Source organism: Rutidosis leptorrhynchoides, chromosome 9 (assembly GCF_046630445.1).
Source record: "Rutidosis leptorrhynchoides isolate AG116_Rl617_1_P2 chromosome 9, CSIRO_AGI_Rlap_v1, whole genome shotgun sequence".
NCBI classification, from domain to species: domain Eukaryota; kingdom Viridiplantae; phylum Streptophyta; class Magnoliopsida; order Asterales; family Asteraceae; genus Rutidosis; species Rutidosis leptorrhynchoides.
This window is the reverse complement of record NC_092341.1, coordinates 54,319,601-54,333,091: the sequence shown is the minus strand read 5'-3', so window position 1 is coordinate 54,333,091 and position 13,491 is coordinate 54,319,601. Positions and strand designations below refer to the sequence as shown.

General features: G+C 39.3%; 1 protein-coding gene across 1 annotated transcript; it reads right to left on the bottom strand.

Annotated features, from left to right (window-relative positions):
* Nucleotides 1-11,783: 11,783 nt before the first annotated feature.
* LOC139865607 (malonyl-coenzyme A:anthocyanin 3-O-glucoside-6''-O-malonyltransferase-like) lies at nucleotides 11,784-13,136 on the bottom strand. Its single transcript, XM_071853676.1, has one exon. It carries the CDS (start codon nucleotides 13,134-13,136, stop codon nucleotides 11,784-11,786), a length of 1,353 nt encoding a protein of 450 aa, XP_071709777.1.
* Between the last annotated feature and the right edge of the window lie 355 nt (nucleotides 13,137-13,491).

The window sequence follows — 13,491 nt, the reverse complement described above, 5'->3', positions numbered from 1 at the left end:
GGTGTGCCTCAGTCAAACTTATGTTGTATCCAATAGACTTCTCTTACCAAGGGGTGACACAGATAGTGTACTCTGAATCGGGGTTCGCGACTTCCCAATAACAGAGCCAATAACTACATTCTATTAGTAAAGGGGGCGTATTTGTAGAAACTGTCTTTTCACACTGACAAGCATTAAATGCACATCCAATCGGAAGCATGGCTTCATTTTAAAGTTTGACAACGGCAACCGTTCCGGCTACCATAATCAAACTAGGGGGACTTGATGATACGTACAATGATCTGTCTCAAAACGACATTAGTTAATAGCTTCCCGGCTAGGGTTTTTACCCGGCATAAGCCGATCCCGGAAAAGAACGTATTCCCGGCATCACCTCAGTAACATGGCCACAAGGTTACTTATGCATGCACCCGGGAAGGACCACGTCGGATAGTGGCTAGCCGGGAATGCCATATAAAATCCAGCCTGGATAAGCATACACGTTACCGGCATCATCTAGTCGGATGCAAAGGCATTAAGAAGACAAGAATTATATTAACACAAATAAGCCTGTTGATAAACCGGCAACTATTCTGCCCAGGTCATGACAGACACCGTGAAGAAATACTTGGAGTGAATACGAAGTAAAACCCTCCCAACTAATCAAGGCATTCACCCGTAATGACCTAGTCGAAGCCATCATACTACCTGAACTACCGCAAATTCCCGGCTTAGTATTCCGATTAAGGACAACGTCCCGGGACAAGCGCCTATCCGGGGCAAGTGCGATGTCCCGAAGCAGACACTTCATCCCAGAATGAGTGCACTGTCTTGGAACGAGTACTTGATCCCGGAATAAACATACAAACAAGCTGCATGCCACGTCAGCCCACGAATCTAGGAAACTTTGTTAAGATCTGCTCGATTATTCTCATGAAAGGGACAGGTGCCACGTCACCCTTCGGGATTAGCAAAATTTGTTACAACCATGAAAGGGACATGTGCCACGTCACCATTCCCTCATAACATCAATAAATGCGTAAACAAAATCATTTATTCCACAACACTGGATGCATTAATGTTACTCTGCCCAAATTAATCACAGTAGCATCTCTCCAGTCATTGATACGATTCCCATCAATACTCCGGTTGATCAAGCATATTTTCATGGGGTCAAGGTGAACCTACGCTTGAGTGCATAAAGGGGTTTAAGGACTAGCAAAATTTGATCCTCCGACACTTAGTCATGGATAACCCATATCGGTATCGTTTCGATTCAGACTGGGTGGCCGATTTGAGAGTCCGCCAACAACCTAGCATATGAGGTTGAGTGGCCCTAAAACATGAAGGTTTTTTAGTTCGAGACATACCTGAAAGTCTTTAAGATCGCAAGAAGCTTTATTCGTACGATGGAGATTTGTATGATGTGATTTACGTATGAGTAAACGAATGAATATATTAGGGTTCATGAGCTATGTATTTATAGGCTCATGAATTAGGCTTTCGGTAGAATCTCTTCCCTAATTAAATGTGATCTTGTCCCAACTAACTTTCGTTATTTAAGGAAAAGAATCCGAATTGATTATACCGTACATTCTTCTAGAATGTATCGGACCCTTATGCAAGTATACAAAACTCGCATCAGATGGTATAGGCGCACAAGGTGCGGCTATACCCGTGCCATATGCCTTACATGGAAGTTTATGTGCGGTTTAGGGATTTGGATGCGCAATTCGCACAGTCTTGCGGATATGCGTATCATTAAGTCCCCCCAGTTCGATGTTATATACAATGCCAATAAGTGTATAGCGTCGAACTAATTTAAAATAAAATAAAAGCACCGAATAATACCCAATGATTACCTCGTATCATAGGACTGTGTATTTAAACGTATTGGCGATACACATAGGACATTATATGCGTGTATATGTAATCAACTGCCGTTTGCATTAAATGCCAAATATTTGTGTAGTTGAAAAATCATCCTTTCGACTGTAATTCATGTACCCGAGGTGACAGCTATCACTATTCATCCTAGACATAATGATGAAAACATATGTAACTGCATGGAGTTGCTATCGTACGCCGATTTTGTTAATTATCTTTATTACAGATTGATACACATGTATGCTCAGAATTTGACCGTGCTATTTTCAAATTTGCTTTGCCTATAAATAGATAATTCACCCTTTTTGGGTTTTGCACACTCCTTTCTTATTTCAAATTTTGCTCTTTTTCCGGCAGCCGTTAGCTTTTCCGTTCGTATTTACCCAAAGGTCCGTGTTTTCTTTTCTTCATTTTCCTTGTTTACGCTTTAAATCTTGCATCCATTCATCATGTCTTCTGATAAGAACGTGAAGGATATAGAATCTTCTATTATCGAAGCAGAAATCCGCCGCATCATCGAACAATACCCCCCAATTGAAAAATATTCTCCGATTGCCCCTGCCAGCGACCAACGGGCGAACCAGCTGCCAGAGCATATGATTGCTGTTAATGACTAAGTGTTGGAGTTGGGAACACCCGTATTCCTTCTACCCCTTTTTCATGGAGGTTTTCCGTCATTACTCAATTGGTATTAGTCAATTGCACCCTTATGGTGCCAATCGTATTTCAGTTTTTGAAATGTGGTGTCGTGCCAATGGTCGCAAACCTTCTTTGTCCATTTTTACCAAACTGTTCGTGCCTCGATGAGTGATGAGAGTTGGTATTATTTTAATAATGTTGCCAAATTTTGTGTTACTCCAAAACAGGGTGTGAAGGTGGCGTGGAAAAATCATTTTTCTTGGTTAAAGCTACTTGTATTTCTGAGGAGTTTAATAGCATTCTCGTCTGGTATTTTGGCAAGAAGGGGGAGAAAAATAAACCTCTGCCGATTCCTGCTGAAGACAAATTTTATAAGTCTTGCCTTAACCTTCAGCTTCCATCTCGCGTCCATCCCAATGTCCCCTTAGTTATCGGCTGCATTTCAACCCACTGGGCACGTTCTGATAAGCGTCCTGTTATAATTAAGAACAAGAAGGGTATATCCCTTTTTTAATTGCATTACATAGGGCGTATGTTTAATTCCCTTCTTCTCAAATTTCTATGTATTCATGTATTTGCAGAGATGGACTTGAACGAGTTCATGCTGTTGAAGACGTCCGATGGCATTTCTTATTGAAAGAAAGATCTGCATGATACTGACTCTGATGTGCACCCAGAAATTATCAAGGCTTCAACTAATCCAGCTCCTGCTACTTCGAAGCGCAGGACAACCAATCTACGTCAAGAGAAAGAAACCGACGTGTCTTCCTTTGTTGAAATTCAACGATCCCCTGTTGTTGAAACTTCGAAAGCGGCCGGAAAAAGGCCAATCATAGGTAAACGCCTTGTATGCTCTATTTTAGAACATTTCTATTATTTATTTATTCATATATTTTTATCATAATTCCTTATGTTGCAGATATTAGTAATCCTATTGAAATCGGCCAAGAGGTGCAATCTGACAACCGTGCCCCTGCTTCAGAAGCCCAAGTATCCCAAACTGTTCCAAATTCTCCCGTTCTCCATCAATCAACTATAGATCCAAATGTTTCCTGCGAGCTTCAACCATTCCAAAGGCGCACCAACTTGTATTCGGACGCCTCTTCACTTGATACTAGCCGCAACAAGCGTGCTCGACTCAACATTCCGACCAGTTTTTCTTTATCCCCTGACATGAATCTGGATTATTTTGAGGAGTTTTTTAAGATATATGTCCCCACTTTTTCCCAATAATTCTCGCATCTGGGTGCATGCGCTCCTTCCAATCTTGCTGCAAAGTTTGAGCATCTTTCTCCTGAGTAAGATATTTTCGTTGATACGCAAGCCACGATGTTTAACCTTGCCAAAGATATTAGCCGTCTGAAACAAAAGTCTAATTCCATAATTCTTGGTCATAAACATCTATCGCGTGAGCAAAGGGAGTTTGCTAAGCTTGATGCTGAGAAACAATAGATTTCTGAACAGCTTCATCAGGAGGTTGCTGCCCGTTTAAAAGTGGAAGGTAGGAATACTCATCTTGAGGGTGAGTGCCAGCGTTTATTGAATGAAATCAAGCGTTCTGAAACTGTTAGTGTTGATCTTGAGTCACAATTGAATCATCTGTCCCTACAACTTGGTACTGCATCATCGGAAAATTGTCAGTTTAAAAAACAGCTTGAGGAGTTGCATGCGGAGCGCCAAACAGTTGTTAACGAGCGTGATGATCTGAAGACCAAGTGCTCAAACCTCCAAGCTGAATGCTCAAGCCTCCAAGCTGAATACTTGAGCCTCAAATCTGAATACTCGACCCTAAGGTCCGGTCTTCCTGAGATTGCGAAACATATTATGGCTTATCTAAGTATTCGCATTCTGTTTGGTAAGGTTATAGTTGCTGCACGTGCTCTTGAGCGATCGCGCTTTTGGGATGTTGTGAAGTCAAACCTTGCTGTGCCGGATATTATTCCGACACCCATTTCAGATGAGCTTGTGGAAGATGCTGACGGAAAGTGTACGGAAGCCTGTGCGACTTTAGCAAGTTTAAGGATTCCTCGTTTGGATGAATTGGCTGAAAATGGGAGCTTTTCATCCCGTCTAGTTGTTGATGATGCGCTTGCGTAGGTTGGCAAGCAGTTTGGGTTGGAGGGGTGATGATTATTGTTTTTCGCCAGCGAGGAATAGGCCCGGCAGTTTAAGGGTTTCACATCCCTATATCTATATTTATTTATTTCTGTTTTAAAAGCGGGATATACGTCTGATCGCTGCGGGCGAGGATTGTATATTCTCCTTAGTGTAGGGCACCGCTCCAATTAAGCAACCCCTAGTATATTAGTAGGAGATAATTATATTATACGACGTGCGTAAGAGTAGAATTTTATCCTGCCTTTTCGTATACGATGTTTTGGTATAAGAGATTTTCTGTTTGCTAAAGGCATTTTGACATAAGCATTATTCTACTCATCGTTGTATTTTTCGTATGAATATTTTAATATATTGTGCTATATGCTTTTATATTTGTTTGCAAAATTATAAGCGGTTTTTCTTTAAATATTTGCACTTGTATGCGCATTATAACATATGAATAAATGTCATTCGCATATGACGAGAGCGACCCTTCTATATACGCATGATCTTTTTATTCTTGCATCTTGCCAAAGCAAACCAATGCTTATACATTTTATACTTTTGAGATTTAAAATTATTTGTACGCATGGATAAACTAATATCAAATCCGTCTATATAAGCAACCCAATGCTTATTTCAAGAGTTTTCCGGACAAACCAATGTCCGTGGTCTTAACAAGTAACCAAACTTGTATTTTATAGTCATGACTTTGCAAGTTTCCGTCTTGCGCGGTATACAAGAGTTTGAAACAAACCAATGTTTTACGACTGTTACCATTAAAAATAGTATTAGTAACCAAACTAAACTATGCCACTTGAGACTCGGAGTGTGTCCCTGTGCAGCTTAAGGAAAATGTAAAAGTGCACGAATTATGGGCTTAAATTGCATGATTCAATTTATTATGAAAAATAATTCAAATGAAAGAAATAGAAACATAACAAAATTTCAACAGATGTCTGGGTGATCAATCCTACTGTTGCTATCTTTTGCTTTTTGCGCCGTTTATTTTTACGCATGCAAGACGCATCCTGTCAGTTTACTTTCAAGCCCTTGTGCTCCTTTTTGTTGCATTTCCCAGTAACCATATTATCTGGGTCATTCACCATGCAATCATATCTTGGATTTTTATTATTCTTTTTCCTTACCGCTATTAACTTGGCAGTGCCACCGTTTCTTTGTATTTTAACCCAATGTTGCTTTCGTGGCATTTTTCCTTTAGACTCTCTTTCACTTGCCTCAATCTTTTCAAGAACAATCTTCAGAGGTTTTTCATTGGTATGGTGTTTATCCCACCAATCACTTGATTGTCGTTGTTTTAAGCGCCATGAACCTCCTATCGATATAATGTCTGAAAATAAATTTCAATTTGGCCTAGAGTAAAATATTTAACTTTGCTGTTATTTTATGTACGCAATTTACCTCTTCCTGACAACCATGTTTGAATGATGTCAGTAGATCTTCGGGTGCGCACGCTTTGCTTTATAACAAGCTCTTTAGGCGCATCGTTCTTTACAGCTGTTCTGTTTTTTGACATTGTGTGCAAGCTGTGTTTTGGCTTTATATGTGCGCGCACCCCTGCATTTTGCTTGTGCATCACAAACTGTCCTTCTTTGGCATTAGGTAATCTTTCTACCCTTGCATGTGCTATTTCTTTCTTGTTCCTTGGATTTCGGTTCTTCGCTAAACCCATGATGCGGGTGCGGATCTTTTTTCCACGTTTTCTTTTGATTTCCTTGTTCATTTTAACACTTTTTCTAAGATTTTCCAAACCCTGCATCTTATAATAGTATATAATATCTTTAAGACAGGTAATTACAACGCAGTTTTATGCCCCACATTACGTAATTAAGCGCCTATCTTAATTGTTTACACTTTTTAGAATAAATAACCTCTATTGAAAAGCAAATTGGCGCTTTTATTTTTCTTAAAAACTTGCAACATTAAATATCGAATTAAAATATTTGCGTACCTGTGAGCATAGAGTTTCTTTGATTATCTGAGCCATTTACTGTTTGCTTGACTCTGCATCTTTGCGTCTCCGCCTTATGCCTTTTTCTATCGCTCTTTCTTTCCTATCCACTTCTGATTTTATAGTTGCGACTCCCCATTTTGTTGGGAATTTTAACAAGCCATGTATTGTGGATGGTATGGCACCTAGCTTCTGCAAGGTGTCCCTGCTTAATAGTGCGTTGTGCTCAGCTCTCGATTTGACTACAGCGAATTCAATCTCAACATCCCTTCTCTTTTTATCATTGGTGTCGTCTCGTAGTTCTAACCCAACTTTAATCGTTCCTAATGATGGGACCATTTCACCAACTAAACCAAACAAAGTAACTGCTTTCTTTTTCAGCTGCGACTTAACTGACATAGGCAGCAACATGTAGCAATGTTCATACATTATATCTATACCGCAGCCAGTGTCTACACACAACCCCTTAAGTTCCTGGTTGCAACTTTTGATGTATCCTTTAACTATCACAGGTTTGTTGAACCACTTCCTTTCGCTTGCTTCGAATGAGATTTTTACTTTTTTCCACTCTTTAACTTCTTTCGTTTCTGTCCTTACGCTCTCACTTGTTACCATATTTATGGTTTTTTCTGCTTCTCCTGCTTTTGATTCGCTTTTCTTTTGCCACGGGTATTCTTTTTCCTGTCTTGACCTATTGCCTTCTGTTTTAGCCAATTACTTTAAATGCTGCAACTTTCCCCTTTTCAGTTCTGCAACCACCTTCTCAATTAACTGACTGCACTTATTAGATTCGTGACCAAAATCATCATGAAAGTCACAAAATTTGGTTTTGTCCTTTTTTGCATAATCGGGTAGTGGTGCTGGAGCTTCGAACGTTTTACACACTGACTCGGTTGCCAATATTTCCTTTGGTGTTTTGCTGAGATCTTTTATGATTGCATAATTATCGTTGTGGACGCTCTTGCTTCTGTAATTGCCACCTCCTCTGCTGTTGTTGTACCGTCGGTACTTATTGTTATTGTTGTAACTTCCGCCTTTGAGAGGGCTATTATTATTATATCTCTTTGCAGACCCAGAGCTCTTGCCCTGATCGCGATGGTGATCATCATCATTATTCCTGCCCAGATAGCTTTTTCTGCAATTTTGCATTATATCTTCTTGCGCCCGCATGTAATCATGTGCTTCCTTTATTGCTTTCGCAAATGTTTGTGGAACTTTCCTTATCAACCTCTGCCACAAAGACAGGTGCTTTTCTGTATAAAGGCAGTGTATAAATCCTGACACCTTTTGGCTTTCTGGTAGATCTGGTATTTTAGCCACTTCCTTTGTATACCTATTAATAATCTCACCCAAAGATTCATTGGGTTTTTGTTTTATGTCATGGCATTCCACGTGCGTTCTTCTTCGTGCACGCAGACTATGAAAATTAAGTAGAAACCGAGATCTTAAATCTGCATAACCTGTTATGCTTCTGGGAGTTAAATTGTTGAACCATTCTCGCGCCACTCCTTGCAGCACAATTGGTAGCATGTGACATGCTACCGCGTCTCCCCAATTGTGGGTTCTTGCCGTTACCTCAAACCTTTGTAGGAAGTCATCAGGGTCAGATAACCTATCATAGCTTCCTAATGTTAATGGTATTACAGGTGCTTCCAGAAACGGATGATTCGCTATGTGTGCGGCGAACTTTTTTGTAGTTGGAGCCACCTCTAGAGATTGCCTTGCTTTATGCCCTTGCATTACTGTAAACCAGTTTTGTATAAACTCCTGAAATTGCGCTGGCTCATTGAGTACTTGCGCTATGTGTGGAGGTGCAACTTGCTGCAATTGTGAAATAAAATTATTCGAGCTGCTTGGTTCCAGCGGATTATAAGGCATACTCCCCTCATCACCCTGGTGTTGAGTTCGCATTAACCCACCTACATTTGGTTGAGGTGGTGCATAGGTCATCTTTGCTTGTAGCGGCGCTACTGTAATATACGAACCATCTAGGTTTCTTAAACCCAATCTTCTAATTTCTTCTTGCGCACTTGCCGGGGTAACCCTCAAATTTTGAGTTTCTGGTTCCACCGTTGTGATAATTGGGATTGTTCCTACATACGTAGTTTTTGCTATTAGCTTGGCACCACTTGGCGGAGAGTCGTACCCGTCGTCTGTTTCTTTAGAGCGTATATAGCTCATGTTGGCTGGAGATCCGAAACTTATTTTTTCCGGAGACTTCGTGCATCCCATTTCTGTTTCTTTGAAACGCACATAGCTAGTTTCTACTGCTGGGGGTGCATCTTCTCCACTAATCTGCAGCCACTCACTTTCTGTCCCTACCGTGGTCGGAGGAACAGTTTTTTTCGTCTCGGCGGTTGTCGCCCCTGTTTGGATAGCTTCTGTCGAAGGGGGTTTTGACACCTTTTTCCCTTCCGTCACATATGCATGTTTTGATATTTGTGCAGGTGTTCGTTGACCTGTAAATGTCTGAAAAGTCGGCTTCGAACCTTTGTTGCCCGCCATTGATCTGAATTAGGTGAACAACCTGAAACTGACCGATTAGTATGAACAAAAAATATTTTATTGAAAACATAAAAACGAATTAGATTCATTATGAATTTCCTTCTTATTTGCTCATGTAATCGGTCCCACGGATGGCGCCAAATGATCAAGCATATTTTCACGGGGTCAAGGTGAACCTACGTTTGAGTGCATAAAGGGGTTTAAGGACTAACAACATTCGAACCTCCGACACTTAGTCGTGGATAACCCATATCGGTATCGTTTCGATTCCGACAGGGTGGCCGATTTGAGAGTTCGCCAACAACCTAGCATACGAGGTTGAGTGGCCCTAAGACATGAAGGTTTTATAGTTCGAGACATGCCTGAAAGTCTTTAAGATCGTAAGAAGCTTTATTCGTACGATGGATATTTGTATGTTGTGGTTTACGTATGAGTAAACGAATGAATATATTAGGGTTCATGAGCTATGTATTTATAGGCTCACGAATTAGGGTTTCGGTAGAATCTCTTCCCTAATTAAATGTGATCTTGTCCCAACTAACTTTCGTTATTTAAGGAAAAGAATCTGAATTGATTATACCGTACATTCTTCTAGAATGTATCGGACCCTTATGCAAGTATACGAAACTCGCATCAGATGGTATAGGCGCACAAGGTGCGGCTATACCCGTGCCATATGCCTTACATGACAGTTTATGTGCGGTTTAGGGATTTGGATGCGCAATCCGCACAGTCTTGCGGATATGCGTATCATTACCGGTCATTATCGGAATTAATCCTCACCTTAAGATATTAATTTGTTCGATTCCGGTCGAATAAGGTTAGTCTAATCGATTGTTTTACGCCCTTGGAATCCAGATTCCAAATCGGGGTTCGCACAATTATTGGAGTTAAAACATTCGATCCACTCTTTTTCCCAAATCAAGCACTCAAACCCACAATCAATTAAACCAAGACGATTTTGGTTTGATCAGTTAATGATGCATTCAATATAGGGATGGCATCGGGTCGGGTTTGGTCGGGTATAGGCAATACCAAACCCGAACCCGATTAAAAAACTCACTCCCAAACCCGGTACCATACCCGGCGGGTAACCATTAACTAATTAACTGTCGGGTAACGGATTTCCCCACGGATAATCGGGTAACCATTTGGTTCAAATCAAATTAAATTAAATGTTAAAGAATTTACAAACTACATTACTAACTGAGATTAAAATGTTAAAGAATTAAATGTTAAAGAATCTTGCTGTGCAACTTGTTCATAGTAGCATCCAAGGATTAATCTCAGTTACATGTCTGTACATGGATGTTGTCTGTACTCGGATGTAATGTATGCATGTTTTTGTTGTCAATTTTGGTTGGCCTTATGAAGTGGGCTAGTAGGATATAAGCCCAGGTTGGTATTTGTTTCTAACTTTCAATGTAATATATTGAATAAACTAATCGGGTATATGAGTCGAGCATACGGGTCGGGTATATGAGTTTTTATTTAAAACCAAACCCGAACCCGAACTCGCGAAAAAAGTAAACCTATACCCGTACCCGACCCTAAACCCGTATACCCGAACCAAACCCGAACCAATAATATCGGATTTCGGGTTTACCCATCGAGTACGGGTATTTTTGCCATCCCTAATTCAATACCCCGAGTTTGGTTTTTAACGTATTGATACTCGACAAAAAAAAAAAAAAAACAGTAAGACTTCGGACCCTAGTTTTTCCTTTTAAGATCTTGATAATCGAAAAAAAGTCAGAAAATCTAATCATGGATATCCTTGTCTTATGCTTATAAACACTCATGAAACAAAACGCACTATGCGTGTTGCGCTATACGTGGTGCGTGTTGATTAGTATAATAGCATCAAAAGCAAGTATGCTTGGTGACACGCACCATCAGCAACTTACACACATCATGCGTGGTGCGTAATGTATTAGCAGAGGTCATATTTTGCAATTTTCAAATTTTAGAAGCATATTGTTATAGTTTCGTAAATAAGGGCATTTAAGATCCCACTCAAATGGGGTACACACATCAAACATGGTATGTAGTGGGCCAATCTTTTGACCCACTTGGCCCAAATCTACTACTGTGATATCTTTTCAGTTCACATCAAGACGTCTGTCTGTAAATAAGAAACCTGAAATTTCATTTCATGAACCAAAAACTATTTTTTTTTAAAGGCAAGTTGTTACTCTCATTTGTCACGCACGCATGCGCTTTCGGGCAGGAAACTTCAACCGCATTACAAGGATCCAAACCTTATACCAGTTTGTGTTATATTTGAGACCTAGTATTGTATCATTAAAATAGAGATATTCTATTATAATGTCATCAAATTCACAAATTAAAAGCCAAAGAAGAAAATAAAAACATAATATCGTAAACTCTTATTCTTCAACTTCTATGTTGTTAGGAATTATAGCAACCAAACAACTAATTAATTCAAAAACCCTTATAAAAAAATTCAAAAACTACAAATATTTCCACGTCACCTTTACAGTAACGAGTGGTTTTACATCAATTTAACACTTCTACTTCATATTGTAACTTTCTTTAAGTTTCACAGCTTTTATTATCTCGCCAAATTACACATTTTATCAAAGATTTATTTAAATCATTTTACAAAACTAGAAATGAAACAATCTGAACATATAACAATCACAATAGTAGTAACAGCTAGATAATTCGATTGATGATAAATTTAAACATGGAGTTCAAGCCCTTCTTTGAAAACACAAATAAAGATTTCCATTTCTTTAGCCGTAAGCGATACTCCAATCTCTAGATCTTGGTTACACTCTTTGCAGGCATGAATCGATACGCTTAAACTATAATCAATTGAAACAACTTCAAACTTTTTAGGTTTCCCCCAACCGAAATCCATATCATAAAACACAAGCTTTGGTGTTCCTGAAATAGCTATAATCGTTTTAAGCATTTCGTCGATGTTTAATGTTGAATAATCTTTCACGAGTCCATCTTTTTCCGCTAACTCTTTGTGTATATTCTCTCCGAGTATTTTCGCAGCAGCTATAATTCCTTCATTCCCCGTTAATAAACTAGTTTTCGCGATACTTATAGACATCCTAAGACAATTCCCAAAATAGGAAGTTGGAATAGGTGGATCCAAACGTTTCCTACAATCTAGGGGGACAATAAACATTTGTTTTTCATCGTTGCGTATTTTAGCCATACAACACCAAATATAGGCACAAACAACTACAAAAGATGATATATGTGATGATGTTGGTATTTGGGACACAACCCAAATCTTCAACCGATCAATAAACGTTCGAGTCAACACAAATGTTGCACGAACGTTATCGGTTGCAGATAGGTTATGAGGTTTATACTCTTGACTAAAAAAAGATCCGACGTACGCGTATTTTAAAAAACTTTTATCGACTTCAGGGTAGTTCACCAATCTATCGAACACTGGTAACGTTCCATTAGCTAAAAACGTGTGATTCGTACCACATCGAGCAATTGTTATCCATGCCTTTAAGAAATAAAATTGTGTGCTAGCATCACCTAGACTATGGTGACTTGTCGTTCCGATAGAGAAACCATTATTGGGAAAAAGTGTCACTTGAAGCGAAAATGTTGCGATTTTTACGTAATCGGATGTTTTAAAAAATTGTTGTCCAAAATGAGGAATAAGATGGTGAAACATGTCACATTTTCGAGGATGGTTTCCTGTAAGATCATCGAAATCAAGATTACATTCGGCGATTGTGAGCTTGACAAAATCACCATCAACGTAACGAATTTCGGGTAGTTTTTTAGTAGAAGTAGGAAATATAAATAAGTTGCCAACAAAGGGGAAAAAGTGTTGAAGAGTGATTGATAAGGAATGCTTAAGATTGGGAACAATAGTTTTAACGAACTGCGTTTTAGTGAGTGGAAGTTGATAGAAATAAAGATAATGAATTGGAGGTCTTGAAACAAAAAGAAAATCAAAAAAAGTCAACGTCAAGGAGGTGTCGACTATGGTGGCCGGAGGTGGTGATACTTGTGTGTCTTCAAGAACGCTTAAAATGGGAAGGGAAGCCATTTGATGCAAATATGTCAATTAGAATGAGTCATGTTGTGGAGATATTAGATATAAAACCAAGATGATTGAAGCCAATAATTGTAGAGATAAAGTTTGTACACAAAATTAATTTTATAATCGTTATATTAAATTCTAGGTAAAAACTCTTTGTTAATGTATAGTAACGAGAAGAATGGGCTAATAGCCTAGTGGTGAATGACTCACTCTCCCTTAGGGGAGGTGAGGGTTCGATTCCCACTAGCTGAGGATTTTTCAAATAATTGGATCAAAAACCATTCTTACCGGGCCCAAATGATCCCTTGGTCTCACGCATGTGAAGATTGAAACAATGACAATGCATGTTCGTTTATCGGGC

Excerpts from the sequence above, each read along its gene's own strand:
- LOC139865607 (XM_071853676.1), bottom strand. The coding sequence starts at position 13,136 with ATGGCTTCCCTTCCCATTTTAAGCGTTCTTGAAGACACACAAGTATCA.